We start from the raw sequence: 27041 nt of genomic DNA, 5'->3' as shown, positions 1-27041 counted from the left end.
GCTTTTACTTGCACTATGTAACTTCGGGTTTCGGGTAGTAACCCGAGCACAAAAAGAACTACAAAATTCGACTGCTTTACGTTTACGGCATACGTCACTTCCCCCACCACTTCCTCAAATTGTCTGTGGCCATTGTTGATTCCAAAGCCGGTGCTGGATAAACAGCGAGCGTGCGCGTGCGACAGTAGGCTGCGGTAGGCTAAATTATTTACGACAGCGGTAATGGACAATTCCGCTTCCAACCTGTAGGGCGACCGCAGAGGAAAAGTTCCTTGGTGTTGCTTTAAATATATAATATAAACATAAAATGTAAATAGCATTGGACCATAGAATCATAGAATTGGAACAGTTCCAGAGTTATGACAAATCAGCACTTTTGGACGCCTCTTGAAGTTTCAGTGTATGAAAATTCAGTTGTCGATGCTGATGTGAAAAGGACAAAAATAGCCCATGTATTTGTGCCATTTAAAAAAAAAAAAAGAAATGCTAGTATCATCCACAACAATCCACGTGCACGTCGTACAGAGGACAACACATCACTCCAGTACTAGACCGCAAAAGCACCTCCCTTTCTCTGGGTTGGCTCCATACATGCGGAGGTCATGACCAGCCTCCTACAGCCTTGTGTGTAAATTACCCTCTCAAAATGGTTCCACCATCTGCTGCTAACAAGCCTGGGCCGTCTGGGCGGCATGACCATGGCTTTTCAGGGCACGTTAGAGGGCACCGGGCAATAGCAGCACTACATCAAAGATCAGAACACTGCACACACACACCGCGGCCACAGAGACTCCAGGGAGAGAATCAACAAGCGATAGGATCACGGCATGTTTAAGGAGTGTTTGTTTTAGCATTGAGGTGGAGTATGGTGCCGGCTTTGTGGAAAGTTTGACCAATGTAGCTTGTTTAACTTGCAATGTCTTTTACAGAGTGAAGTGAACCGAGGCCTTACGAACTGAAGGAGTCCTACTTAAACCAATATTGTGTTGATTAGATGATTCATTCAAATAAAGACTCACTTAAGTCTGCAACCTTCAAGCGGCTTCACAATAGGTTTTTTAATATTGGCTTTTAACCCAGGAAACTGAATTGGAATTACAAGAAGTGGAATTTAATAGGTAATGGCATTCTAGGAAATGAAGTGCTGCTTCTTTATAAAATGAAAGTTATTTTTTTAAATGTAAGGAAAAGTATATACATTTATGTACCGGTAAGCATTATTTGGTGACATTTTAAACATTTCTATCAGTCTGTGAGTACTCTAAAAGTTTAAGTAGTTTTTTTTTTTTGTATCTGATAAACTTTGCTCTAATGAAGTGCACAAGTTATTTATTTTAATATAGTGCCAGGCTGTTTTAATTGTTTGTGTAACTGTGATGTAAAAAAAAGAATCTGTCTGGTGAAGTTTCAGCCCACAGTGGTCCACACATACTCCGCTGAACAAGTGACGAAGCACAGCTGAGTTTTCAGGGACGTCACTCACAGCTTGAGTTTCTTGTGGCAAACAAGTTTGTTTGTTGAGAAACATGCTAAGTTTGAGTCCTGTTGGAGTCCAACCACAAAACTTCACTTGAGTCCAGACTGCCAATTCCCTCTGGAATGGAGTTTGACTCTGCGCCCAGATCAATGGAATCTAATTACCAAAAAGTAATGATAAAGTAATGATAAAGAACAAAAGTTACTGAGGACTTTAAATTGGTATTGGCACCCGCTATAAGTTTGCGTGTAGTGCGTGTATGTCCAATATATATATATTAGCCTTGCTGCGATAGTCTGTGTTACACTGGTTACATCACTTGCCCACTGTGGCACCGCCCCCACCGTCGTTCAGATTGTTTTATTGTAATAAAAATTATTTAGTTCAGTTAGAGAACAGACACTACAATTAAAAACTGAACTTGTCTGCTCAATGCAGTGCGAGCCGAACGAGTGTTGCAGCAGGAGTCAGATTTCATTCGTCACGAGAGTGAGGAGCTGACTGACAAGACAATGGCGGAAGATTTGGTTCCAAAGCGAAATGTAAAAGCGCGTATTTGGCAATATTTTGGATTTAAACTCAATGCTAATAGGGAACCTGCAAAGAATTAGTTGTGTTTTTCTAGTTGTTGTGTTTTTTTTTTATATATATGAATAATAATAATGAACCCAGCATTCAAGCAATTGCCACCCCCGAATTGGTGAAAAAAAAAAAAAAAAAAAAAGGTAAAGTGCGCATGGCCGCACAGGTATTCATAATGGAGAAAACGTCCACTGGCGCGGAGCATTTTCAGTTCATTCCATATAAACTCATAATCCTATAAACTCTTAATCGCAATTCATTTGCTATATTAAAGGTATAGCGGAGGATTTTCTTTTTCCGGGTGGATCATCAAGACTATTGGTCCTCCTAGTTGTCAATCATTCTGGTGATATGTTTACGTTAGGCCGTCGTGCGTGCTCTTCCCTAGGTAGTTTTCGCTTTCTGCGCATGCGCACTTTCAGGTGTATATGTGTGGTGAGCTACGGTTTCAGCCATTCATTGAAGCTCGCCGTTCTCACCGGGTTTTTTCAAAATGTCTGAGGGTCGCAAGAGAAAAAGTGTCTACGAATTGTATGACAAGAAGAGAAAGGTCTCTGAAGAAAGAAACAAGACCAGAGTGTTTTGGGGAGAAAATTTCACACGCTGGCGTGCGCTAAATGCACAAGTTCGCGTCAGTCGCAAAGTTTCTACTCGACGGGTAAAGTTTGGCATACTATTTGGACTGACATAGTGGAAACGACGTGCACGAGGTGAACTAGGCTCGTGCATGCTCTCTCGTGCACACGTTTAATAGGCGTTCCCTCTCGGGAGCAAATAGAGTGTTGCGTATGTGCATTTTTTAAAAAATTGGAGAGAGCGGGGTCTTCTCTAAAATTCGGAAAGATCCTCCGCTATACCTTTAAAATAGAAAACGAATAATATTTCACAATATTACTGTTTTACTCTATTTTTGATCAAATAAATACAGCTTTGGCAGGCTAAGAAACTTCTTTCAAAAACATAAAAAAATCTTAAAATTAACCAAATAGTTTTTTTGGGCCTTTTACATATTATATATTGAATTCTTACATAGAGCTTAAATGTTTATTGCTGAACGTCTTTGCTTATGTCTGTTTTGTTTTGTTCTCGAGGTATAAAAAAGGTGTGACTGAATAAGTCCCAGTGAGTCCAGGTGACCTTGCTGTTCACGCTCAACATGTGCGTCTTTGTGTTTAAACAAACTCCTCAAATACCTCCTCCATCTGATCTCCCTGCATCTGAACGCATGAGTGCTGTTTGCCTATTTGCAAATGTTTGCACGTTTGTTGTGGCAAGTATTTGCCGTCTCAGTCCAGTCCGCCGGCGTAGCATGCACATTTCTCAACATGCACAGCGGCACACGAGCCCTTCATCCGTCCCCACACAGCCGTTTTGATCTGATAACCGCACCGCAAAGACTCAACTGGTTTCTGGCAGCTCGGTTGCCATGGAGTCCCAATGCCCACCCTCCCTTTGGTGAGGTTTAGCAGGGTTGAGCAGGTTTTGTTGATCCTTTTTGACCCCACAGGGTAAAACTCGCCCAGACCACCAAGCCTGCCGTGGCAAAGTTTCAAATTCTCTCTCAATTGGAGTCAAGCGTCTGGCAGCAGGCCCACGTCTTGTCCTTTCTGCCTAAAATGCTAATTACCCAGTAAAGATCAATCGCCTGAGCCCAAGATAACATCTGTGGGCAGTGAAGAGAAACACGTGGGTAATGTGGAAGATCTAAAGTCGCTGGAGTCTCTCGTGTTTTGTAATAACCGGCGCTATGGAAGCAACTAGGTAGTGTTTTATCGCACTGACATCCAGGGATAGTTCACCCAAAAATGACAATTTTCATTTCCTCACCCTCAAGTCGTTCCTAACCTGAATGAGTTTAACGGTAAACAACATTGAAAGACAATACTATGGAAGACAATAGCTATGTTTCCATCCAAAGTTGCGAATTTAACTTGTGCGCAAAATTGTAATAGCGCATAAAACATTTGCGAATAGTCAAGTCACCTTTATTTATATAGCGCTTTTTACAATACAGATCGTTTCAAAGCAGCGTTACAGTGATAACAGGAAAACGAACTTTGTCTTGGATGTACAGCAGATTTAGAAGAAAAATAGCGTCATAGTCCAGCTTAAGTAAGTTTAGTGATGGTTCATTTCTGTTGTAAAAACAGTTATTAATTTAGTTAATTTATCTATACAGCCGCTCTGGACTACAGCCGACGAGCTGCGCATAAAAAATAATCGCAATAAGCCGAATCGGCTTAAGCCCGATTTAATGTTTAGTAACTTTACTGGCTTGAGAAACTTTAATAAGGATTAATCTCTGTTTAATTTGCACACTGAAGACTATGCAGCAGTGTTGTTTTACATTTGATTACTTGATTAAGTTTCTTTATCTGAAAAGTGAATTTTCACTGGTATCTAAAATGTTGGTGTCATAAGCTACATAGCCGGAAAAAAGTATTTATGAGTTTATTATATAAGTTACCGGCCATTGGCAGGTGTGGTAAAAAGTTACTTTTAGATGTGTGTGTGTGTTACAACACTGGGTCATTGCTCCCAAAAGTGGGATCTTATCTGTGAAAGAGAAGCTGGAGAGTGGTAGTATAAATTCTGACAATGGGAAAGACTGATCACCTGTATGGCCAGAATAGACGGATGAAAGAATGAGAGGAACAGAGGAAAGCAGGGAATTGTATATCGTTCTGATCATTTGGCATGCGCAGCAGTCTATCATTCCCACAATCATCTCTCGCTTCTCTAAATTTGACCTTTACGGCGTGTGCGCGTCGTCATTTCTCTGTCTCTCTCACTCTCGGTGACATTCGATCCCTGCGAGACACCTTTGTGTTTAAAGATCACACTTAGCATGCAGGGCAGAGCCGAGGGCCGCCATTACATGCGCTTATAACCGCCTCATTGAGACAAATGCCACCGTTTTCCTCACATAGTCCCCAGAAATGAGCTACCCTTCTTTACATAATGCCTGTAACCTTCATCTGTCAGGAGCTGCCACACGCAGAACTCCCACAATCCCACTGCGGTCATATGAGACTACTGTTTAACCCTGCGTACTCCACTTATTCATCTTATACAAGCTTGCAAAGTTTTGGAATAAGGAGAAATAAGTTTTAGTTGTTCATTGTAATCATAACAAAACCATAATAGACGTCAAAGGGAAAATAATGCATCCAATGTTCTTGTTTACAGAGACAAAAACATTTATTGATAATTAAGTAACACGTTTGTCACTTCCTATTCGGGTTTTTTTCTCTCTCTGCACTTTAAGGGTTGCGCTAACTTATCAGGTTAACTGCTCATGCTGATGGTAATTATAGCATTACACAAGGTAGTTATATAATTCATGAATCCTGCATATTCAAAAAAATAATATATATATATATTGTTTGGGGGTTATGAAGACACTGACCTATTTTCTCCAATCAGTTGAGCTGCATCATTTCTCTCTCTTGTTAACTCCTTTTTTCTCTCTCTCCCTCTTCCTGATTTATAGTTGTCATATAGTTATGATGTGAATGTATGTATGTTCCAGCCTCAATGCACACTACAACTCTCAAGCTTATCGCCTTTTGATGATTTTAGGCCTACGTTTGAGTTTGAAGTGACAAAAAGATCCAGATTGTAGTGTACACTTCTGTGACATTGCAACTGGTCATACATAAAATCTGGTTAAGTTCATCGGGATGGAAAATCTTGAACTTTATCTTGATTTCTACACTGATTTCACTCTGCATGTAAACAATATTCTGTTCAAAATTTTCGGGTCAGTCATTTTTTTTTTTTTTTCAAGAAATGAATGCTTTTATTCAGCAAGGATGCATTAAATTGATCAAAGGTGACGGTAAAGACATTTATAATGTTGCAAAATATTTGTCAAATAAATGTGGTTCTTTTAAGCTTTCTTTTCATCAAAGAATCCTGAAAAAAATTTATCATGGTTTCCTCAGAATTATGAAGCAGCACAGCGATTTTCAAAACTTAAACAATAAAAAATGTTTATTTAGTATAAAATTAGCGTATTAGAACGATTTCTAAATAAAAGGATCATGTGACACTGAAGACTGGAGTAATGATGCTGGAAATTCAGCTTAACCATCACAGGAATAAATTATATTTAAAAATGCATTACAATAGAAAACATGTTTTAAACTGGAATTATATTTAATAATATTACTGTTTTTGTTGCAGTTTTGATTAAGAGTTTTGATTTAATCTTTTTTTGTAACTTTATGGTGAAATATTAAATGTGCACATGTCCTGTATGTGTGTGAGAAAAAAAAAATGTACAGGTATAAACATGTTTTTTATGTGTTGTCTGGTTTTTTATACTGCACTTAATTTTCATAGTTATTCATGCTTTTTTTGTGATTACAATTTGTATTTCTGTCGGGTAATGCTTGTGTACATAAATTACGCTCTTCACCTTTAAAAACACATCTAAATGTCACATTAGCTGATTGTGACATAATCTAATTTGATTTTCCTGTGCTTTTGCAGATCAGAGGGCCTGATCCACGAATGGCTCCGAAATACGACGTCGATCGACCGTATGCCACCGTGTCCAGGTAAGCCTGTGTTTGCGTGTGCATTTTCCCTTATACCCAGGTTTGTGTGGTCTTGTACCATATGCTGGACATATGTGGCACCGTTGGATCCGTAGAGTCAACAAAACAAGACGGAGGAAGGTGGAGGGACTTCCCTTCCTTCACACACACACACACACACACACACACACTCAGTCTAATCCTCTTTCAGCTCCCTAATTAAATCTTGAGTGTTTGCCTTCCGAGAGCTTTCCTCATCCCGGAATATTCACCTGATCTGCTCCCAAAGGACCGGGATCCAGACAGGAAGCTGGGAATGCTATCCTGGCTCACATCCCGGGATCTTAAGTGCTTCAATCATTTTTCTCCACAAACCTACGCAGATATGACGTGGCTCCACTGTGGCGTCTGACAGTAGGTCATAGTGTAAGAAAAATAGTTTTGTGTGATACTAAAGGCCAGTAAAAGTCATATTTGAATCAGACTTTACTCTGATTTTAATTTAGATATTTTTAAAGCGATCTGACATGATTGATGTGGCAAAATTCGTGGAAATGTGCACTAAAAACATGGAGAATTCTTGGTTTCTTGTAGTCTACGAACAATAAAACAAGATTTTCTCAATTTTCGCTTTGTTTTTAACCCATAAACGAAGATTCTGTCATTCAGTATTTTGAAAAAAGTTTTTTGTTCATACAGGAAAAAGGTTTTTTTGTTCATACAGGAAAAAAAGTCAGTGGGGTCTAATGTTGTTTGGACCCCCAACGTTCTTCAAAATATGTTACACAGAGGAAAGAAAGTCAAAGGTTGCGTCTCAATCAGCTCCCTAGTTCAGTAGTCAGGGCACTGGTCAGGGAGTCGGACAATTTTAAGGCCCGTCTCAATCGCTAAATCTTTGCAGTGCGTGGAATCCTTCGCTCCATAAAAAGTCCCACAATGCACGGTGAAACCAGGGAGTATCGCTGCTCACCATGCTCTCTTAATGGAAATTCTGAAAACCAAAACATAAATCACACAACATATAATGACACGCGATAGGTGTTTTGAAAAACCAAACCGTTATTTCATTATATTCCAGCATAAACACACATCGCTAGACAGGTAGTGAACATAATCTAGCTAACATTTATAGTTAGTTTACAGCTATAAATGTACTGATGTTGTACAATGAGGACGTTGTAATGTCGCCGTAAATAGTCATCAGTGCCCCAATGTGTAGTGAGTCAGGGTCCTTAATGTTTACCAGTGCCGAATTCATGAACACGATATACTGATGCACGACCCAGAGAGCTGATTGAGACTCACATACAGTTTTGAAACAACATGAGGGTTGAATGATAACAGAATTTTCATCCTTTTAACCCTCTGGTTATCTTTGGGGTCTTTTTAACCCGCAAATGACTTTTGGTCAAATTAAAAAAAATGTTCTCTTTGTCCAAATGGTATGAAACTTTCTACAGCTCTTAACACTTCATAGATCTACAAAAGAAAAAGAAAATTGGAATGATATCTGTTATTATGTTGCCATGAAAAAAATAGTCACACTTGTTGTCTTCGGGGTCCCTGGAGACCCCGCATAGTAAATATATAATATTCATCATCAAAATCAGAAACAACGCAGATCACATGGACAGAAATGAAATGGCACACTTCCAACAATGTAAAAAACATCCACAATGCAAAATTATCATGCTCGCCACACACACACACACACACACACACACAACCACACATACACATACACACAGAAATACATTTGTAAGGCTATAAAAAAAGTCTTATAATTTGTCAAATAAAATGCAGAACCACCACAAATATAAATTGGTGACACTGACACAACGAAAATACACACACACACACACACAGAATGTGTGTCTGCAGAAGTCATGCAACGTACTACGCATACTGCCTGCAGTGCACTGACTCGTGAACACCTCCAGTGCACCACCAATTGTTGTTCTTATTTGTTCAAAAAACAAAAATTTCCCAATCAGTTTTTTTAACAAAATAATTTTTATATTACAACCATTTTATTTTTTTACTGCTTTATTTGATCATTTGTTATTGCTGTTCAGTTCATTGCACTTTTGTTTTTTTTTCTCAATATGTAATATAACTGTTCATTTCTGTTATTTTTTGTTCTGTTACAGTTTGTAACTGAAACGTTGATTAAAAATGATAGAATTATATTAAAAACAGATAATTGAAATAAATGATAAAATCTAAAGACTCCAAGATTTTTTGTAACATCTTGTTCAGGTTTGATTCTAATCATAAAGTAACATTATTGAAGAACTTTTTTCAAAACAAAATATGCTAAACTTAATACAAAATATGCTAAACTTTGACCAAAAGTATATAATTCTTTTTTATAATTTTGATTTTAAAATATTTATATATGAATCCAACTCAATCCAACTGAATCCAACTTGTGAAAAGATGTATTTTGGTTAATCAAACAGCAAATAGCATATAATGGAGCTCTATAGCAATATAGTGGTTAAAGTGAATTTTTTTATTTTAAAACTTCATTTTCCAAAAAAAGGGCAAAAATCTTACATTAAATCATGTACAATTATCCATGTTATCCCCATAAATGAAAGTTAGAAATCTGGGTCCTTTATAAAGTGAATTTTACATAAAATGCTGTTTTTTGTAAAAAAAACTATTTATTTAAATATTTATTTATTTATTTTTAGAAATTTAAAAAATATCAAAAATCCTCCAAAAACTGCACAAATGTTGAGTAAAAACATTAATAAACAGAGTAAAATTACATTTGTAAAAAAAAATTTATTATACTGTTACAAAATGCAATGTTATTGTCTGGGGTCCCTGGAGACCCCAAAGATAACAAGTGTAGACCCTAAATGAAGATAATCAGAGGGTTAAGGCCAAAAAACATACGTACACAATCCTTCTATCTTCACAAATGTCTTTCCAAAAATGTGTCTGAAATCAAATCCGAATGCAAAAAAGAAATATGTTGCATATTATTGATGCTGCTAATCCACAGAAACAGGCATTAGCATTGTAACAAGGTTCGTTGTTATGGGAAGGAGGAGGCGGGAACCGGCGAACATTCCCAAAATTGTAATAACAAAATAAAACAAAAACAAAAGACAGCAGCCCCTCACGGACGACTGCTGTCACATAACAAAACATAAACAACACAACATAAATCCAGGCCTGGTCCTCTCTCATCCTTCACTGTCGTCGCTCCTCCTCTTATGCCTCCGCTCCTCCGTGAGAGATACGAGACCGGTGCGTCGCGCAGGTGTCACTCATTATCAATCACGCCACCGTCCTGCTCGCCACATACATCAACTTAGTTTTCTCACGCAAGTTAGTTAAAACTGCATTTTGAGATCTTCTGCACCAAAATGCTAAGAGACACTAGCCTGGGAAAACCCAGACAACTTCCGGCAAATTTAGATTTGCTCTGAAAGTTAGTCTGGCAAAGAGCTCATTCAAGCCCATTTCCAATCCTTTGAAATCGAGGCACCAATCAGAAACGTTGGGGCGGGCTTTACACGATGATGACAGCGCTGGGATTTTGAAGCAGATTTTGTAGCCTACATTACAAAGATGGATGCCGCCGTCGAACATCACTCGTTCGAATCAGCTATCGCGTCTGTTTTAAGCCATTTGAACGTTTCCTTTTTGTTAAAAACCGAGCAAAGAACAACACTCGGAGATGTTTCTCCGCCGCTCTGCATACGTCATCTCCTTCATCGCTCTGATTGGTTTTAGGTCTATCCGCGACGTCCGTTGGTGACGCCCCTCTGGAAATGATTTGTCTATGACGCTTTGCCAGACCATAACTCAGTTACAACAGAGAATGGTCTGGTTTTAACCAGGCCAGCCCTTTATAAAAACAAGAAGTACCATGATATCACAATGTTTTTTGTTTTGTTATTTTGTTAAATAATGCAATGCTTTGGAAGTATCTTAGTAGGGATGCTAGTAAATACTTAGGCAAATAAATATGACAATCGTTGAGTAAATTGGTATATGTTAGCACTACACTATGGTACTACCATAATATGTAGATTTGGACCCTTTAGTCATTTTGAAATCCACCCAAAGCCACATCAAAGCATATTTTCTAGAACTTAGACCTGTAAAACACCTACAAATGAGACATCAGAGCAAGTCGGACAAAGTTTTCCTTACTTATAAAATCATTTGTTTGGACTTTTCTTAGGTTCCACATCTTGTTTTGATATTTCCCCCCAAAATAAACTCCCACCTCAGCCCTCTTGCGGCTCCCAGCTCTCCCCGAAGCCCCGCTGTATTCATAAGAGCGGACTATTTAAATGAAATGAAATACATTTTTCAGGGCTGAACTTTGTGCTGTGGTTCCCTCGGGGTGCTCATTCAGGCCCATTTCCTTTCAAATGACTGCGCTCCGTTACATTAGCATATATTTCCCAGTGCGCTGTTTCTCTCTCTCACTCTCTCCCACTCTCCCAGTGTGTGTATGTGTGACTCAGTAGAAGCAAAAGTGCTTGTTTCTGTCTTTTCTAAAAGTTCCTTAAGGCTGAAACCGATCACTTCAAACAGTATGTCACATCACTCTTGTCACAGAGAGCAATTTTATACTGTGTTCCTCTGTAGGAGCCATAATGCAGCAGTCACACACAATCACTCAGTTTGCTGCAGGCCTGAGGCTGGGCGATGTGGTGTAGTGGTTAAAGCTCAGAGCTGGTAAGCTGAAGGTTGCTGGTTTGAATCCCAAATGAAACTAACCGTAAGCCATCACTATTGTTCATGGCGCTGGTCAGCGGCAAGCCGACAACATTGTGAAATTTCAACTCCGTTTTATGTTTTGTTACATTTTTGTTAAAAATGTTTCCTTTTATATGTATTTTATGTAATTCTCTCACGTAATAACTAGTTATCAAGTTTCAAAATTATTCTCTCTATAATCTAATTTAACATTACATGTTTTTACAGTATTGTTGTATTTTGTCTCTTTACCAAAGGTGGCATTCTGTTTCTTCTTTGCAAAATTTTGTTCTTTTTACTTTTTGTTTACGCACTTGTAGTTTAGTTCGCTTGGTTCGATTGGTCCAGACCAAAAAGTCCTGGTTCGCTTAGTGTTTACATTGGCATTTTAAACCTAAAGATACTGAACCTAAAGGCATAGGGATATGTTCAACCTGATTGGTCGGCTTTTATTACGTATATCTGGTGACTGAACTTACCGAACATGATGAAACATTGCTGTGTTCTGGGCTAAATGCACTCGTTGTATGCGCGAAGCTACATATGATGGTATTTTGACCAGCTGAGAACTCGTGAAGTGATTATAAAATGTGTAAAAGAGTCAAAACACCGACAGGAATCCCTCCGTCACACACACAAACAAAGATCTGCAGTGAGGAGACGTGGTTCTGGTGCCTGTACTGAACTGTGATGGGAAACATCACGACTATGACGAGAAAAAACAGGTGTGCTTGAGCATTCTGTCCTTTTCAGGTTCGCATCGTCTGACATCATGTCCCGTTTTTGGTTCTTTGAATTCATATTTCATTCGAAACCCCCCCAATTTTTTTTGGAAGTGGATCGAGAGACCCTTTTTTTCAGCGGTCTCGCTTGTTTGGTGGCACCAGGGTTCAGATGGCAGCGTTCACACTTATTCAAATGAACCGCACTAACAGAGCAATCGCATCAGAGTTAATTTTTATTTGAAGCGAACATGCCAGGTGTGAACACACCCTAAGTTTTGCTGTGTTGTTTACACTGTATAGCATTTAATTTAATATAAAACAATATATTTTCCTGAACTATATAAACACATTCATGTTTTGCTACCAACAGGTTAGTTTTACTGCTCTCTCGCATAACCCTCGTTATGTATGTAAATGTTTAGTATGTGAGAAACTGGTAATAAACGCTTTGTTTCTTAGGTCAGTTCATTTGCATACAAACGAATCGTTTTCCGTTAGCGTTTAACCTCAGCAGGAGGTGGATTAGGGCGAAGAGCTCTTTCCCAGCAGACTCGCCGGCTAATCGGTCTGAGTCTTAAGCCTGCATTTGATTGGATAAAGACCAGCCAGAGGCAGGAGGTTACACAACGCCACTGTTGTCTGCAAACAGAGGTTGAGAACAGACTCCACCGAGTACAGTTTGGATCTCTCCGTCTCAGCATGCGTTTCAAATTAGCTCATTTGAAACAATAGTTTCCCTGAAACCAAATCATTAAAATGAAAGGAAAGGCTCCATGTAGCTGGAACAGACAACAGAGCCGTCAAGAAAGCCACCAGTTGTGCGACTGCCAATAAAAGCAGCCCTCCTGAAAACATCCAGCTCTGCAAGAGAGCACGCAGTGAAATTGTGATTAAGAAGTATTCGTTTATTTAAGATGGCGAGGTTCTGCCTCTATGAAAAGGATGTTTTGCTTCAGATTATCAGGAAGGAGTGTGCTTTTCTTTGTTCATTCATCTTGGCAACAGAAACCACTATTACTTCTTTTCATTCTCTCACTCCCCTTTATATTGCGTTTTGGCTGCGGCTTTGCTTTCAAGTAAATAAAGCGCAGTGACTGTGTTCTGCTTTAACATCGTTTGCCTTGAAACACAGGAGCCGTAATGAAATCAGTGTTTGGAAATGAAACTCTTATTTTGTTTTCTGCCTCCATCAGCTCCTGTTTTCCCAACGGCCTTAATGTCTGGAACTAGTGCCATAGATTAAATATATCTAACCAATTCTACAAACATAATTGGCGATATATTTATTTAGTCTGACCTATAGGTGGATAGACACAGTATCTGTCTGTCTGTCTCTCTGTGTATGTCAAATTCTCTATCTGTATATATCTCTCTATTCAGTAAGATGGATTGTCTGTCAAGTCTATTTTGTCAGATTGTCATCTATCTGTCTGTATATCTGTTCATTCAGATATCTATCTATCTATCTATCTATCTATCTATCTATCTATCTATCTATCTATCTATCTATCTATCTATCTATCTATCTATCTATCTATCTATCTATCTATCTATCTATCTATCTATCTATCTATCTATCTATCTATCTATCTATCTATCTATCTCATTCATTCGTTCTATCTATCTGTCTATCCATCTACGTACAAACTGTAATTTCCTGATCTTGTTTTTGTTGTGGTTTATTGTTTAGTCAGTCCATTAATCTATTCTCACTCATTGACTGGTCATAATTTCATCCTGTTACTTATAATTCAACACACCCTCCTTTGTTCGCCCTCACCCACCAGCTGTTTGGCATTGTGTGTGCACGTCTGTCTCTGGGGGAAGACACAGGAGTCGAGGTCAAATTAGGAGCCAAGAGAAGAATTTCCTTCCGAACGTCTCGGGCAGGTGCAGGGAGCTCATGCTAACAGATTCCTCCCTTGTCGTAAGACGGAAAATATGTCCGCGGACGCGGCTCACTCGCACGCGGGTTTCTTCGAGCGTTGAGTGTTGATTAGTGCTAGTGTGAGAGAGACTTGTCATTACTTTGTTTTTTGCCCGTGTATGTTAAATCACACCACCTACCACAGGCTGTAGTGTCTTTCACACACAAACGCAAACTCAAAGACATGTTCACTCCCAAACAGGCCTGAGTTCTCCATCGCATTATTAATGTGAATTCAAAGTTGGTCAAATAAGCACATGTGGTGCTATAACACACACACAAACATGACCTTTACCATAACAGCACGTCCATCTCTTACCCATACATGCACGTGCTGGTCCATCGATCTCAAACACATGTGCTTATTCATACACTCCCTCTCACACACATAATTACGAACACTTGCACACATCTGGCCATCACACACACACACACACCCGTTGCTCGCTCAGCTGTGACCCTAAGCCTCTGGGCTTACTTTAGGTCACTGGATCACGGGGTCAGTTGTAGGGTATGGCTGTAGTGTTCGCTCACGCTAGAGTTGGTGTCCGTCCCAGAGGAGAAGCATCAGTGTGTAAGTCTGCTTTAATCCTCAGCTGCCAGCATACAGTCTATAACCCACGGCATTTCTCATTATGGCTAATCTAGCACGCTAACTTCGGCTCGAAGCCCACTGTATTTATCTCACGGTATAGTGGGCATGAGGTATGTTTAATGTATTCCAGTCTAAATGGGGTATACAAGCTATATATCATTTATTGTACACTAATTGGGGTATATAATTCAGTCTACATCAAATATTCTAGTGTACAGGCTATATATTATATATCGTTGACTAAATGGGCTTTGTACCATATATTTGTTTGAGGTGTATGCATGTGAAATATTCTAGTGTAAATGGGGTATATATCATGTATTCTTACCTTAATGATATATCCAGTTACATTTCAGATATTTTAATGGGTTATATGTCATCATAACTAAATGGACTTTAATATATTATAGTGTACATGGGGTACAGTATGTGTCAAATGATAGTGTATATGATATATAATTTTTATCATATGTTCTAGTTTAAATTATTTATCGTAGGAAGTATATATCATTCTACAGTATTTAAGATAAATATAACGTAAATATGATTTTCTAGTATACATCTATAAATCATTAATGCTAATGTGTTTTAAATATTATTTTCTAGTATATTGTATGTGAGGTATGTATCATTTGTTCAAATCTGTATAATTGTCATATTCTAGTGTAAGTTGGGTATTTATATTTAATAAATCTAATCCTTTAAGTTAAAAGTGATATGTATATGATGTTCATATATCCCCTTGATGAGGCAGTTGGTAGAAATAGGCAAATTAGGTCTATGCAATATATATATATATATATATATATATATATATACACTCACCGGCCACTTTATTAGGTACCCCATGCTAGTAACGGGTTGGACCCCCTTTTGCCTTCAGAACTGCCTCAATTCTTCGTGGCATAGATTCAACAAGGTGCTGGAAGCATTCCTCAGGGAGTTTGGTCCATATTGACATGATGGCATCACACAGTTGCCGCAGATTTGTCGGCTGCACATCCATGATGCGAATCTCCCGTTCCACCACATCCCAAAGATGCTCTATTGGGTTGAGATCTGGTGACTGTGGAGGCCATTTTAGTACAGTGAACTCATTGTCATGTTCAAGAAACCAATTTGAAATGATTAGAGCTTTGTGACATGGTGGAAGTAGCCATCAGAGGATGGGTACATGGTGGCCATAAAGGGATGGACATGGTCAGAAACAATGCTCAGGTAGGCCGTGGCATTTAAACGATGCCCAATTGGCACTAAGGGGCCTAAAGTGTGCCAGGAAAACATCCCCCACACCATTACACCACCACCACCAGCCTGCACAGTGGTAACAAGGCATGATGGTTCCATGTTCTCATTCTGTTTACGCCAAATTCTGACTCTAACATCTGAATGTCTCAACAGAAATCGAGACTCATCAGACCAGGCAACATTTTTCCAGTCTTCAACTGTTCAATTTTGGTGAGCTCTTGCAAATTGTAGCCTCTTTTTCCTATTTGTAGTGGAGATGAGTGGTACCCGGTGGAGTCTTCTGCTGTTGTAGCCCATCCGCCTCAAGGTTGTGCGTGTTGTGGCTTCACAAATGCTTTGCTGCATACCTCGGTTGTAACGAGTGGTTATTTCAGTCACTGTTGCCCTTCTATCAGCTCGAACCAGTCTGGCCATTCTCCTCTGACCTCTGGCATCAACAAGGCATTTCCGCCCACAGAACTGCCGCTCACTGGATGTTTTTTCTTTTTCGGACCATTCTCTGTAAACCCTAGAGATGGTTGTGCGTGAAAATCCCAGTAGATTAGCAGTTTCTGAAATACTCAGACCAGCCCTTCTGGCACCAACAATCATGCCACGTTCAAAGTCACTCAAATCACCTTTCTTCCCCATACTGATGCTCGGTTTGAACTGCAGGAGATTGTCTTGACCATGTCTACATGCCTAAATGCACTGAGTTGCCGCCATGTGATTGGCTGCTTAGAAATTAAGTGTTAACGAGCAGTTGGACAGGTGTACCTAATAAAGTGGCCGGTGAGTGTATATATATATACATATAATATTAATGTCCAGCTACTAAAAATTTTTAGATAAGAAATAAATATATATATATATATATATATATATATATATATATATAGTTCATGGAAACAGCTCTATATATAAAGTGAATTGTAAAGATTTAAGGATGCATTCCCTGAGGTCTCACAAATGTTTATTCCTGTAAAATCCACCTGCAATTATTACTTATTAGTTTGCTGTAAACATAAAATCACTCTTCATAGAAGCATTTGTGTTATGAGTGCTGTCGACAGTCGCTCCGAAAGAACAAACTGAAACTGCATTTGGTTGTCTGGAGTCTTTAGTCTGGCTATGTTTGGCCTTTATCCGTCTCCAGCGTTTAAACGAACACACACACTGCGTTTAGGGTTAAGACTGCAGTATTTCTGTTTCAGTTGTTCTTGGGTGGTCAGAGCTGACAGAGACACTACACACGCTGCCGACGGATCATAACCACACACACACACACCACAGTGCACAGTCTACACACACCCACACACTTCTTTGTTTGTAACTAAATTTGGCAGGTGAAATGGTGAACGGACTACAGTCACGCTTTAGAGTGAACTATATTAAACATCAACCGCTGCATGCATGAAACCTTCACACACGTGTTCTGCAGCGCAGGCTTTGACATAAAGGTTGCCGGCTCCCCTGTGTTCGGTTTGTCCAGCCACGTGGAGCTTGATGGATCGTAGATGGATGTAATGTAGGCCGTAACCCTGAAAATATTAAGAATGCAAATGCATAATGTAGTTTTTTTTTTTTTTTTAAATACAGCATCCATTACCCTTCTATCTCCAGATGGCCTCCATTTATTCACGCAGTTTTGTAAAGACCCCGGCTTAATGGTTTTTATTTCTTTGGTCCTGCTGTAGCCGCAGCTTTTATCCTGTTTGGCTTCATTTCCCAGACTGCATACTTTAGTTTTTCATTTATTATTCACAAGACACATTTACATTAAAAATTATAAGTAGTACAACCTATTTTTTGAAAATCAGCTCTCTTTGAGTGAATGTAAATGTTTAATTTGCAGGAAGTTTACACATTAAGTATTCCAGTTGTGGAGTTTACCTTCTTCCTAATGCGGTTTATCTTCCTTGATTTTGTACCAGAACAAAGCTGTCAGCGTTCCCTGCTGAAGAGCGAACCCAACCTGTAAAAAAGACAGAATAATATATCTTTGGCCGAAACCCAACTGTAAGACCCTGTTGCGTTCACTAGCTTGGAATGATGGTGTGTTGGTTTCCTTGCAAGGCTTCTTGACTAGCTTAACCTGCTAAACTTTGATAAACCAGCTTCAAAAGAACCATGCTGGTTGGCAAATTTCGCTTGGGAGTGTCATGGTTATGTTGGTTCGCCAGTTGCCGTTATTTACTCGCCCTCCTGTTTTTACAAACTCATATGCTTTTTTATTTATGCCATGGAACAAATACTGAGAATTTGTAAAACCCTCACCACATTCGTCAAGCTCCAGAAAAGGCAAAAAACGTAATTAAAACGCCATAAGTAGTCGTATTAGATTATAAATCACGTTATGACTATATTTCAAGTCTTCTGAAGTCATATGATGGTTTTTGTGATGAACAAATGAAAATTTAAGTCATTATTCTCTGGAAATCTTCCACTTTTCCACAGCAAAAATGGGGCGAGAGTATAATTGAATAATAAAGACTTGAATTTGACTGAAGTCAAATAATTAAGTTATCGTAAAGTCATATGACTTCAAATGTATGAAATAACATTTATAGAATTTGTCAATTTATTGTTTTGTATTCCATAGAAAAAAATAACAACAAAGATATGGAACAACATTACGGTGGGTAAATAATGATAGTGAAAAATGAAGATTTTTGACCAAACCATTCCTCTAAAAATCTTAGCCTTACTAGTTCCTTCATTAATAACTATGGATTCGGTTTTCCAGGAGGATGCCCGTGGAGGACTACCCGGACCAGAGAGACCCCGGCCATTACCCGAACCCCATCTACGAGACCCATCGAGACAACTATCCTTCACGCTCTCCCCGGTTGCCCGTACCCAGACCCATGGAGGCCACGGGCGGTGACTACCCTTCATATCCAGCAGAACAGAGGGGTCCCATGAGGCACGATATCCCACCCTCGTCCAACCCAGGTGCCAGAGGACCACCGCGATATGAAACGCTAAACCAGGGGAACTATCGGATGGCCAGTCCTGATCGCTACGGGTCATACGGAGACGAACAATACCAAGATCCCCGGCAGAAAAACCCAATCGGAGCTGTCTAGAGGAGGAGGAAGTAGGTTTGTGCTGAAAAGGCAAGTGGTTGAGTAAAGTAGGTAATTTTGCCCATTTAAGGGGACACTGAAGGAACAATCGAATTAATTTTTGTGAGAAGAAAAAGCTAATAAAATTGGCTTGAAGTAGCCATCGATTACTGATTGATTAAGTAAACGTTGTGAATTTTGTTTTATTTGTATTATTATTATTTTTTTATGTCAGCCATTTTTCCTCTTAATTAGCAGGATGGGATGTGTGTATTGCTCAGTTCTGGACATCAACTCAATTTTACACCAGAGTAAGTTAAGTTTGAATTGTATAGCTTTACAAAGCATTTAGGGTTGTATGTACATTTTGCATGTATTTAATTCATGACGCCACACAAATGTAGATATGATGGTCCGCTGTGGTTCGTATGGCCATTTATGCCTAGTTGTACCATTCGTTTGGTTGATGATGTCATTGGTAGTCTCTAGTTATGCTGAAATGTCAGATTGCTTTATGATTTTTCCAGAGAGTTGTTTGTTTATACAGTATATCGGGTGCCTTATGCTAGCTCGGGTGAGAAGGTTTTAAGTCTGAAGAAATTTACCATCCGTTTACTTTTTTTGTGGTTGAAGAATGTTTTTTTCTTTCAGATTTTTATTGCATTTTATTGCCTTTGCAGTAACCTTGTCATCCTACAACGCTCCATTTAACTTTTGTGGGTTTTATTCTATGAATCAATCCTAAAGTGTTTTTTGTGCAATGTTTTAAGGGTAATATTCTCTTTCTATCACCTTCCTCCTTGGTTCATTTTTGTTCAACTTTTCTGGGATCCAAAAACAAGGAAAAGGGTGAGGTTACACAAATGTCTGATCTGATCTCAAAGTCTCGAACAACTGTTTTGACTTTTATCTTAGGTTTGAGATTTTAACATTCCTGGCGTCTGTTTTTATCGCAGTGTGAAACGCTGCCCCCTAGGCGCAGTACAACTTGTTGCGCAGTGTCCTTGGTTTGTAAAATGATCTGTTTATTGTAGTTAGAGGACACGTTACCAGTAAAAACAGGATCCCGTAAGAACCAACTTCGAAAACAAACATAATGACTTTTTGCACCTAGTTTATATTCAGTTTTTGTACATTTAATGCCTGAGTGAAGTGGTTTGCAGTAAAATGGCCAGATTGAAACTGGAGATGCTGAGAACATGCAGAATAGAGTACATGAAGTTTTTTTTTTTTTTAAATCTTGTACATATGCTACTCATAAATCAACTTAATACTATGTATGGATATTCAATCGATGTTCAATCTTGTGTCTGTCTCGTCACTGAAAAGTTGATTTCGATAATATTTTTTATATCACATTTTTCATTCAATGTTTATGGAAAATCTATCTTTCTGTTTATTTTTTATTTTTCTTGGATTTTATTTTAATGTTTTAATTTAATCTTTTTATATTATGTTTTTCTTTATTAACAGCAGTTAAAGGATTTTTTTTTTTCAATTTATTATGAAACTTAACCGAAGAGAAAATATTGTGCAATTTTTCTTATTTAGCCTTTATTTGTAAAATTAAATTAGTTTTTTTTTTTTTTTGGCTCTTATATATTTTTATAAAAATCAAGATGCTGGTCTGCATAACTTGTGAAGTCAAATAACATGGATGACAACAAAATGTTTTGTTGTTGTTGTTCTTCCGATACCTTATTCTTACTGTGTGGTTTTTATTTTTTTAAAGCTGTGCAAATGTTGTATTAAATGGACACACGCCATTACCACAAATGAATCTAGATGTTATAGGCCTCAATTTTGCGGCAAATAAAATGGTTATGACATCAGTTAAGAATGGTTACGACATTTTGGTACCTTTATTTGTTTATTTTAAATCAAATATTGTATGTTTTTTTTTTTTTTTGTAATTAAAATGGTGTTTTGGTTTATGACAGATTCGTGACGATGTGTTCATTGTCCTTTTGTACAGTCTTAAAGCTTCAAATTCATAATGATGACTGAGTGAACATACTTATCTAACATTACTGATAATTACTCCAGCTGATTAGTACTAATTCATCCTCTACCAATTAAGCTACGGAGGGCTGCGCTGAAGTTATTAGGGTCTAATGGACCTATTTGGAAATCTTGCTGATTAGGAAATTGGCATTAAAGTGTTTGCATATATCTGGGCAGAATTTCAGTTTAATTAACCCGTGGATGAGGAGAGAGAGATGTTAGGTGGGAATAATGCATTGTGAGAGCAACAAAAGGTTGATCAAATCTGAAAAGAGAGAAAAGAACTGTATCTCTTGTGTGATGATGTCAGTTTAATCTTCATTATTTGGGGAGAGGACCACCACGCGTGGATATCATTATGATCTGCCTTCTCATGTTCAGCACTCCTTCTCCAACAGCGATTTTTGCTCTTGTAAAATGTAACGTATTGATATACTATGTCGACTTATACCACATTTTTTTAATATGGATAAAGAAACTAGCATTTGTTTACAATACAATAATCTAGAGAAGTTACAGAACAATAATCAACAGAAAATAAATGTTTTAACTTCGACTCATTGATGCATTTTTAAAAGTGAATGTTCATTTTCTATCATGTGCTCGTCTCACTGGGATCTGCCATGTTGTGTGACCTCTTACATTCTGCAGATTTCTTCTGATGTTTATTAGTTTTAAGTCAACTACATACAGACTTATTAAAAGTACAGTAGCAAAAACTTGTTTAAAGGGGCTACGTGTAGGATTCAGAAACCCTTGTTATAGCGACATCGGTGGCCGTTTAGTGAACTGCTGCCGGCCACTTGTTGCCCGTGCACACGTAACGTACACACGACTGAACGCGATTCAAGGCCCTGATATACTCACGAGGAAGTTCTTTTTGTTTTTCAGAATAGCTCTTTCTGCATTATCCTGAACATTGTAAACATTCACTTCAGTTCAAACGTCCTGAGTCCTTCACATAAAAATAAGTTTGCAGGCTTTCATAGACAACCTAAGAAGTCGGGGAAGGTCTTGATTTTAAAGTTTGTTATAAGCTGTTCACACATTGGCAATAAAAAAAAGTGATTCATATGTGAAAATCTATAATTAATAATTAAAAAAGTATTTGGGATGTGCTGGAATAGACTTTACAGGGTGCTTCACTCCCTGATCTTGTATTGACAATGCAAGAGTCCAGCACTCTGTAAAGTCTCCTCCAGCAACAACCCCAAGACTTTCAGTGAATTTAAGATATGGTGCCAATTCATGTGTGAAAATGATTCTTCAAACTCCATCCCAACCATTCTGTCATAATTTGAGCCTGATAAATCTTGGAATATGGCCATGGTGTGTATTCCAACATGGTTGTTTAAGAAATGAAATGCTACACACTCCATCAATTAGGCTTAGAAGAACTGTTGCCAAACATATAACATGTCAGAAACATAATAATCTCTGAAATAATCATCCAATCATAGACTCTTAAGCATTTGCCAATTTAAATCCCTACAGTGACTTTTTTTTTTTGGCCGGGGAGTGTATATATAAAATGAAATAATCAGTTTTTAAATGAATAAGTAAAAAACAAATACAAAAGTATACGGCGCTGACAATTATTTTTGAAGTATTGGACCTCTCACTACACCAAATTTAATATACTACTAAGACTCATGTACCATTCCCAATAGGCCCCCTGTAATGGCCTTGAAGCTCTCGATGACCTCACTATGAAAATGAAATGCACATTTCATCCCTCTGTGTTCTTGTCCTTCACAGTCATCAACCGTTTATTTCAATTATGCCCTCTCCTTTCATTGGCGAGTCTCATATCCGTGCTGATCTTGCCAGTTGAGTGGATTTTGCTCATTTCATTATGCTGCCATTATAAGAGACTCCAGCAAGACGTTATCAGCGGAGCCTCAGAACAGACCAGCCAGAACAAATACTGGCCTGCCCTTCACCTGCCTTAAATATTGCATGTAAGAGCGAGTGCGTCATGTAATTGCTAAGAGCACACCTGTTTTACAGCCAACACACTCGAAGACATCCGCCCTGCTTTTAACTCCGAAATCTGATGCTAACTGAAATATTATTTGCTGAACAATTTTGACATTGAGCACATACTGATCAATCTTCAGCGCATATTCTATAAACAAGGAGAAGTGTAACATTTTTGCTAACACACAAACATCTAATTGTTCTTCCATCTGTTTTTGTTCAGACTCCCATTATTTCTTGGATTTAGCCTGCAGATTCAGTAAGTTAACAAATTCTACACACACACACACACGGTTTACCATGCAAACGCCACCAAAACCCACTTTCAAAGATGCTTATAGACCCGGACGTGCATGTAGACCGAAGATCAAGTTCAGTTATACATCCATTATGTTATACATTAGATGACTGCATTGCTGTAGCCATTAGCAAGATGTTACAAACCCTACATTAGACACAACCGATGTCTACAACAATGACTAAACGACGGCTAACATTACCAACAGCCCACATGACTGAGGTGACGTCAGCCAAAGTCATTTTAACCGTGATCTTCATACTATTGATCATTGATTAAGAAAATAGTCCCTTCACTTAGAACTGAATAGATTATCAATGATGTATGCGTTTTTACATTTTGCGGTATCAGAAGCAAAGGTCAAGTCAAATCGTCCTCCTTTAGAATGACATGAAGCTTAATTTAGATCTATAGTACTTCATGCACACACACACACAGCTAATGACCTTCCTCAGCTGACCGGCTGGCATGGGCCGTTGGAGGTGCTGCCAGGTGTTTTGGTTGACAGAACAGCGCGGGCTGCTCGTGTCCCACATTTCAGCCGCAGTATCGGGTTCCTGCATCAGGATAAAAGGAACGCTCCTATTAGCTTAGTGCTAAGAGCTGCGGCCGGCAGCCAAGAGATGTGTATCTAAGACTCGCTGCATTGGCACTGATGTTGGGAATGCCATTTTTCCTTGCACACAAAGTACTGTGGTAATACCAAGATATTCGCTGAAGTATCATTTTAGTATCATGGTATATGAATATGGTAATCAATTACTACTTAAGACCCCAAAATTACATGGTTTCTGGACATATAAAAGTACTTTGGAGCACCATGAAAATACCATGGTAATACCATTGTACCACCACAGCCCATTTTATATGAGAAATTTCCATAAGCACAACCACATAAATGGTACATTGACATCTCTAAATGGTGTTTTTTGTTTGTTTGTTGTCTCTGGTTTTTTTTTTTTTGTTTTGTTTTTTACATTTACCATAGTAGAACCATGGTCTTTTTTGAAGTAATGTGTACTTTGACATATGGAAATTAAAATAAGCCCGATAGAAAAAGCTACATTTATGTTTGTATTGAAAGATTTTGACCTCAGCATTGTGATTAACAAAAAAGTACTATGGTACTACCATGTTATTGTACTGTGCATTGTCACGATCGGTGGCTGTAATGCTCGACGAGAGAGATACTCAAAATAAATCTTTAATCCAAGAATCAAAACAATAAACAGGAAAATCTCAACTGGATCTCCGGTTCTGGCGGTACCACTTTTAGCATAGCTTAGCATACATCATTGAAGTGGACAAGACCATTAGCATTTCTCATAAAAAAAATGACCAAAGTGTTTCGATAATTTTCCTATTTAAAACTTGACTCTTCTGTAGTTACATCGTGCACTAAGACCGACGGAAAATGTAAAGTTGCGATTTTCTAGGCTGATATGGTTAGGAACTATACTCTCATATAGTTATACTCTCATACTCACAGGCATAATGATATGACGCAGCGCCTGAAAATAGTCCCCAGCTGCGTCATATCATTACGCCTGCTGCTCTCATGGTACGGCAGTAAAGTTTCTTGATTATTACGCAGGAATGAGAGTATAGTTCCTAGCCATATCAGCCTAGAAAATCGCAACTTTACATTTTCCGTCGGTCTTAGTGCACGATGTAACTACAGAAGAGTCAAGTTTTAAATAGGAAAAATATCGAAACTCTTTGGTCATTTTTTTTTTATGAGAAATGATAATTGTCCACTTCAATGATGTATGCTAAGCTATGCTAAAAGTGGTACCGCCAGAACAGGAGATCGGCTGAATGGATTTAAAAACGGTAAAACTCAACAGTTTAACTCTGGGGGAGTTGTAAAATGAGCCTATTTAATGCACGGGCAAACAGAGGAGCTAACAAGATGTTTAACATGACACACCTGAACAGAATACTCAAATCAATCAGAAACCATAGAAATGGATGAGAACGGAACTATTTAGCAGACTACAAGATTAACAATGAGACTCATGGTACGTTTACCCGACGCTATGCTTGAAACAGAGAAGTTTTTCCTTTGAGTTTTCCGCGTACAGACGACACTGTCAAAACGATCCCCATCCACACGGATCCGCGTAAACAACTAAAAATGCTGTATTCTGCTGCCAGGCCATTATGGTGATGAAACACTATATACACTCACCTAAAGGATTATTAGGAACGCCATACTAATACTGTGTTTGACCCCCTTTCGCCTTCAGAACTGCCTTAATTCTACGTGGCATTGATTCAACAAGGTGCTGAAAACATTCTGTTCAAGAAACCAATTTGAAATGATTCGAGCTTTGTGACATGGTGCATTATCCTGCTGGAAGTAGCCATCAGAGGATGGGTACATGGTCGCCATAAAGGGATGGACATGGTCAGAAACAATGCTCAGGTAGGCCGTGGCATTTAAACGATGCCCAATTGGCACTAAGGGGCCTAAAGTGTGCCAAGAAAACATCCCCCACACCATTACACCACCACCACCAGCCTGCACAGTGGTAACAAGGCATGATGGATCCATGTTCTCATTCTGTTTACGCCAAATTCTGACTCCCATCTGAATGTCTCAAAAGAAATCGAGACTCATCAGACCAGGCAACATTTTTCCAGTCTTCAACTGTCCAATTTTGGTGAGCTCTTGCAAATTGTAGCCTCTTTTTCCTATTTGTAGTGGAGATGAGTGGTACCCGGTGGGGTCTTCTGCTGTTGTAGCCCATCCGCCTCAAGGTTGTGCGTGTTGTGGCTTCACAAATGCTTTGCTGCATACCTCGGTTGTAACGAGTGGTTATTTCAGTCAAAGTTGCTCTTCTATCAGCATGAATCAGTCGGCCCATTCTCCTCTGACCTCTAGCATCAACAAGGCATTTTCACCCACAGGACTGCCGCATACTGGATGTTTTTCCCTTTTTACACCATTCTTTATAAACCCTAGAAATGGTTGTGTGTGAAAATCCCAGTAACTGATCAGATTGTGAAATACTCAGACCGGACCGTCTGGCACCAACAACCATGCCACGCTCAAAATTGCTTAAATCACCTTTCTTTCCCATTCTGACATTCAGTTTGGAGTTCAGGAGATTGTCTTGACCAGGACCACACCCCTAAATGCATTGAAGCAACTGCCATGTGATTGGTTGATTAGATAATTGCATTAATGATAAATTGAACAGGTGTTCCTAATAATCCTTTAGGTGAGTGTAGACTGAACACGTAATACGCATGTGCATGACGTCATCGTCTTCAGAGATTCGCCTTTTTGTTGTTTACATTGAGACCGTTTTCAAAAATGTGCACTTTGAAGCCCGTTTTCAAAAGTTTGCGTCTTCAGGCATCCAAAACGCCATTGTCGTGTAAAAAGTTATACGTTTTTAGTTGAAAACGGTGTCGTGTAAACAGCCCTCCAGATACGAACAGAACAGAAAATAAGGGATATGGTACTGTGGTAATACTATGTTTATTTTGTACCGTAATATTCTCTGAGGTATCTTTCAGTATCATTTCACAAGCATGGAATGAATATGGTAATCACTGAGGAACAAGGTATTGCCATGACATGGTTTTTGGACAAGTACAATGGAAGTACCATGATGTTACAAAAATGTTAGACTTTGGAGTACCATGAACATACAATGGTATTGTCATCTGATACCATTACTGTAGTATGGTACTACCGCAGTGTATTTTACCATGGTACTTTTGGAAGTAACTCGTACTTTGACATTCCTAAATTACCACAACAAGCCCTATAAGATAAATGGATGCCTCTGATTAGAGATTTCAACCTCAAAATGGGTTAACGCAAACACAAATGTACTATGAAACTATAATTTTTGTTAATGATGATGTT

General features: G+C 38.6%; 1 protein-coding gene across 1 annotated transcript in view; it reads left to right on the top strand.

Moving 5' to 3' along the window:
• The window catches only part of pard3ba (par-3 family cell polarity regulator beta a), a 167588-nt gene extending 148626 nt beyond the window's left edge, over window positions 1–18962 (top strand). Inside the window, exons 23-24 of the mRNA XM_056258696.1 lie at window positions 6557–6624; window positions 18555–18962. Coding sequence (XP_056114671.1) covers window positions 6557–6624; window positions 18555–18897 — 411 coding nt within the window. The 3' untranslated portion in view covers window positions 18898–18962. The remainder of the gene's footprint in view (window positions 1–6556; window positions 6625–18554) is intronic.
• The last annotated feature ends 8079 nt before the right edge of the window (window positions 18963–27041 follow it).

Source organism: Rhinichthys klamathensis, unplaced genomic scaffold (assembly GCF_029890125.1).
Source record: "Rhinichthys klamathensis goyatoka isolate OS25496 unplaced genomic scaffold, OSU_Roscu_1.1 h1tg000157l_1, whole genome shotgun sequence".
Classification (NCBI taxonomy): Eukaryota; Metazoa; Chordata; class Actinopteri; order Cypriniformes; family Leuciscidae; genus Rhinichthys; species Rhinichthys klamathensis.
This window is presented reverse-complemented; position numbering and strand designations above follow the sequence as displayed.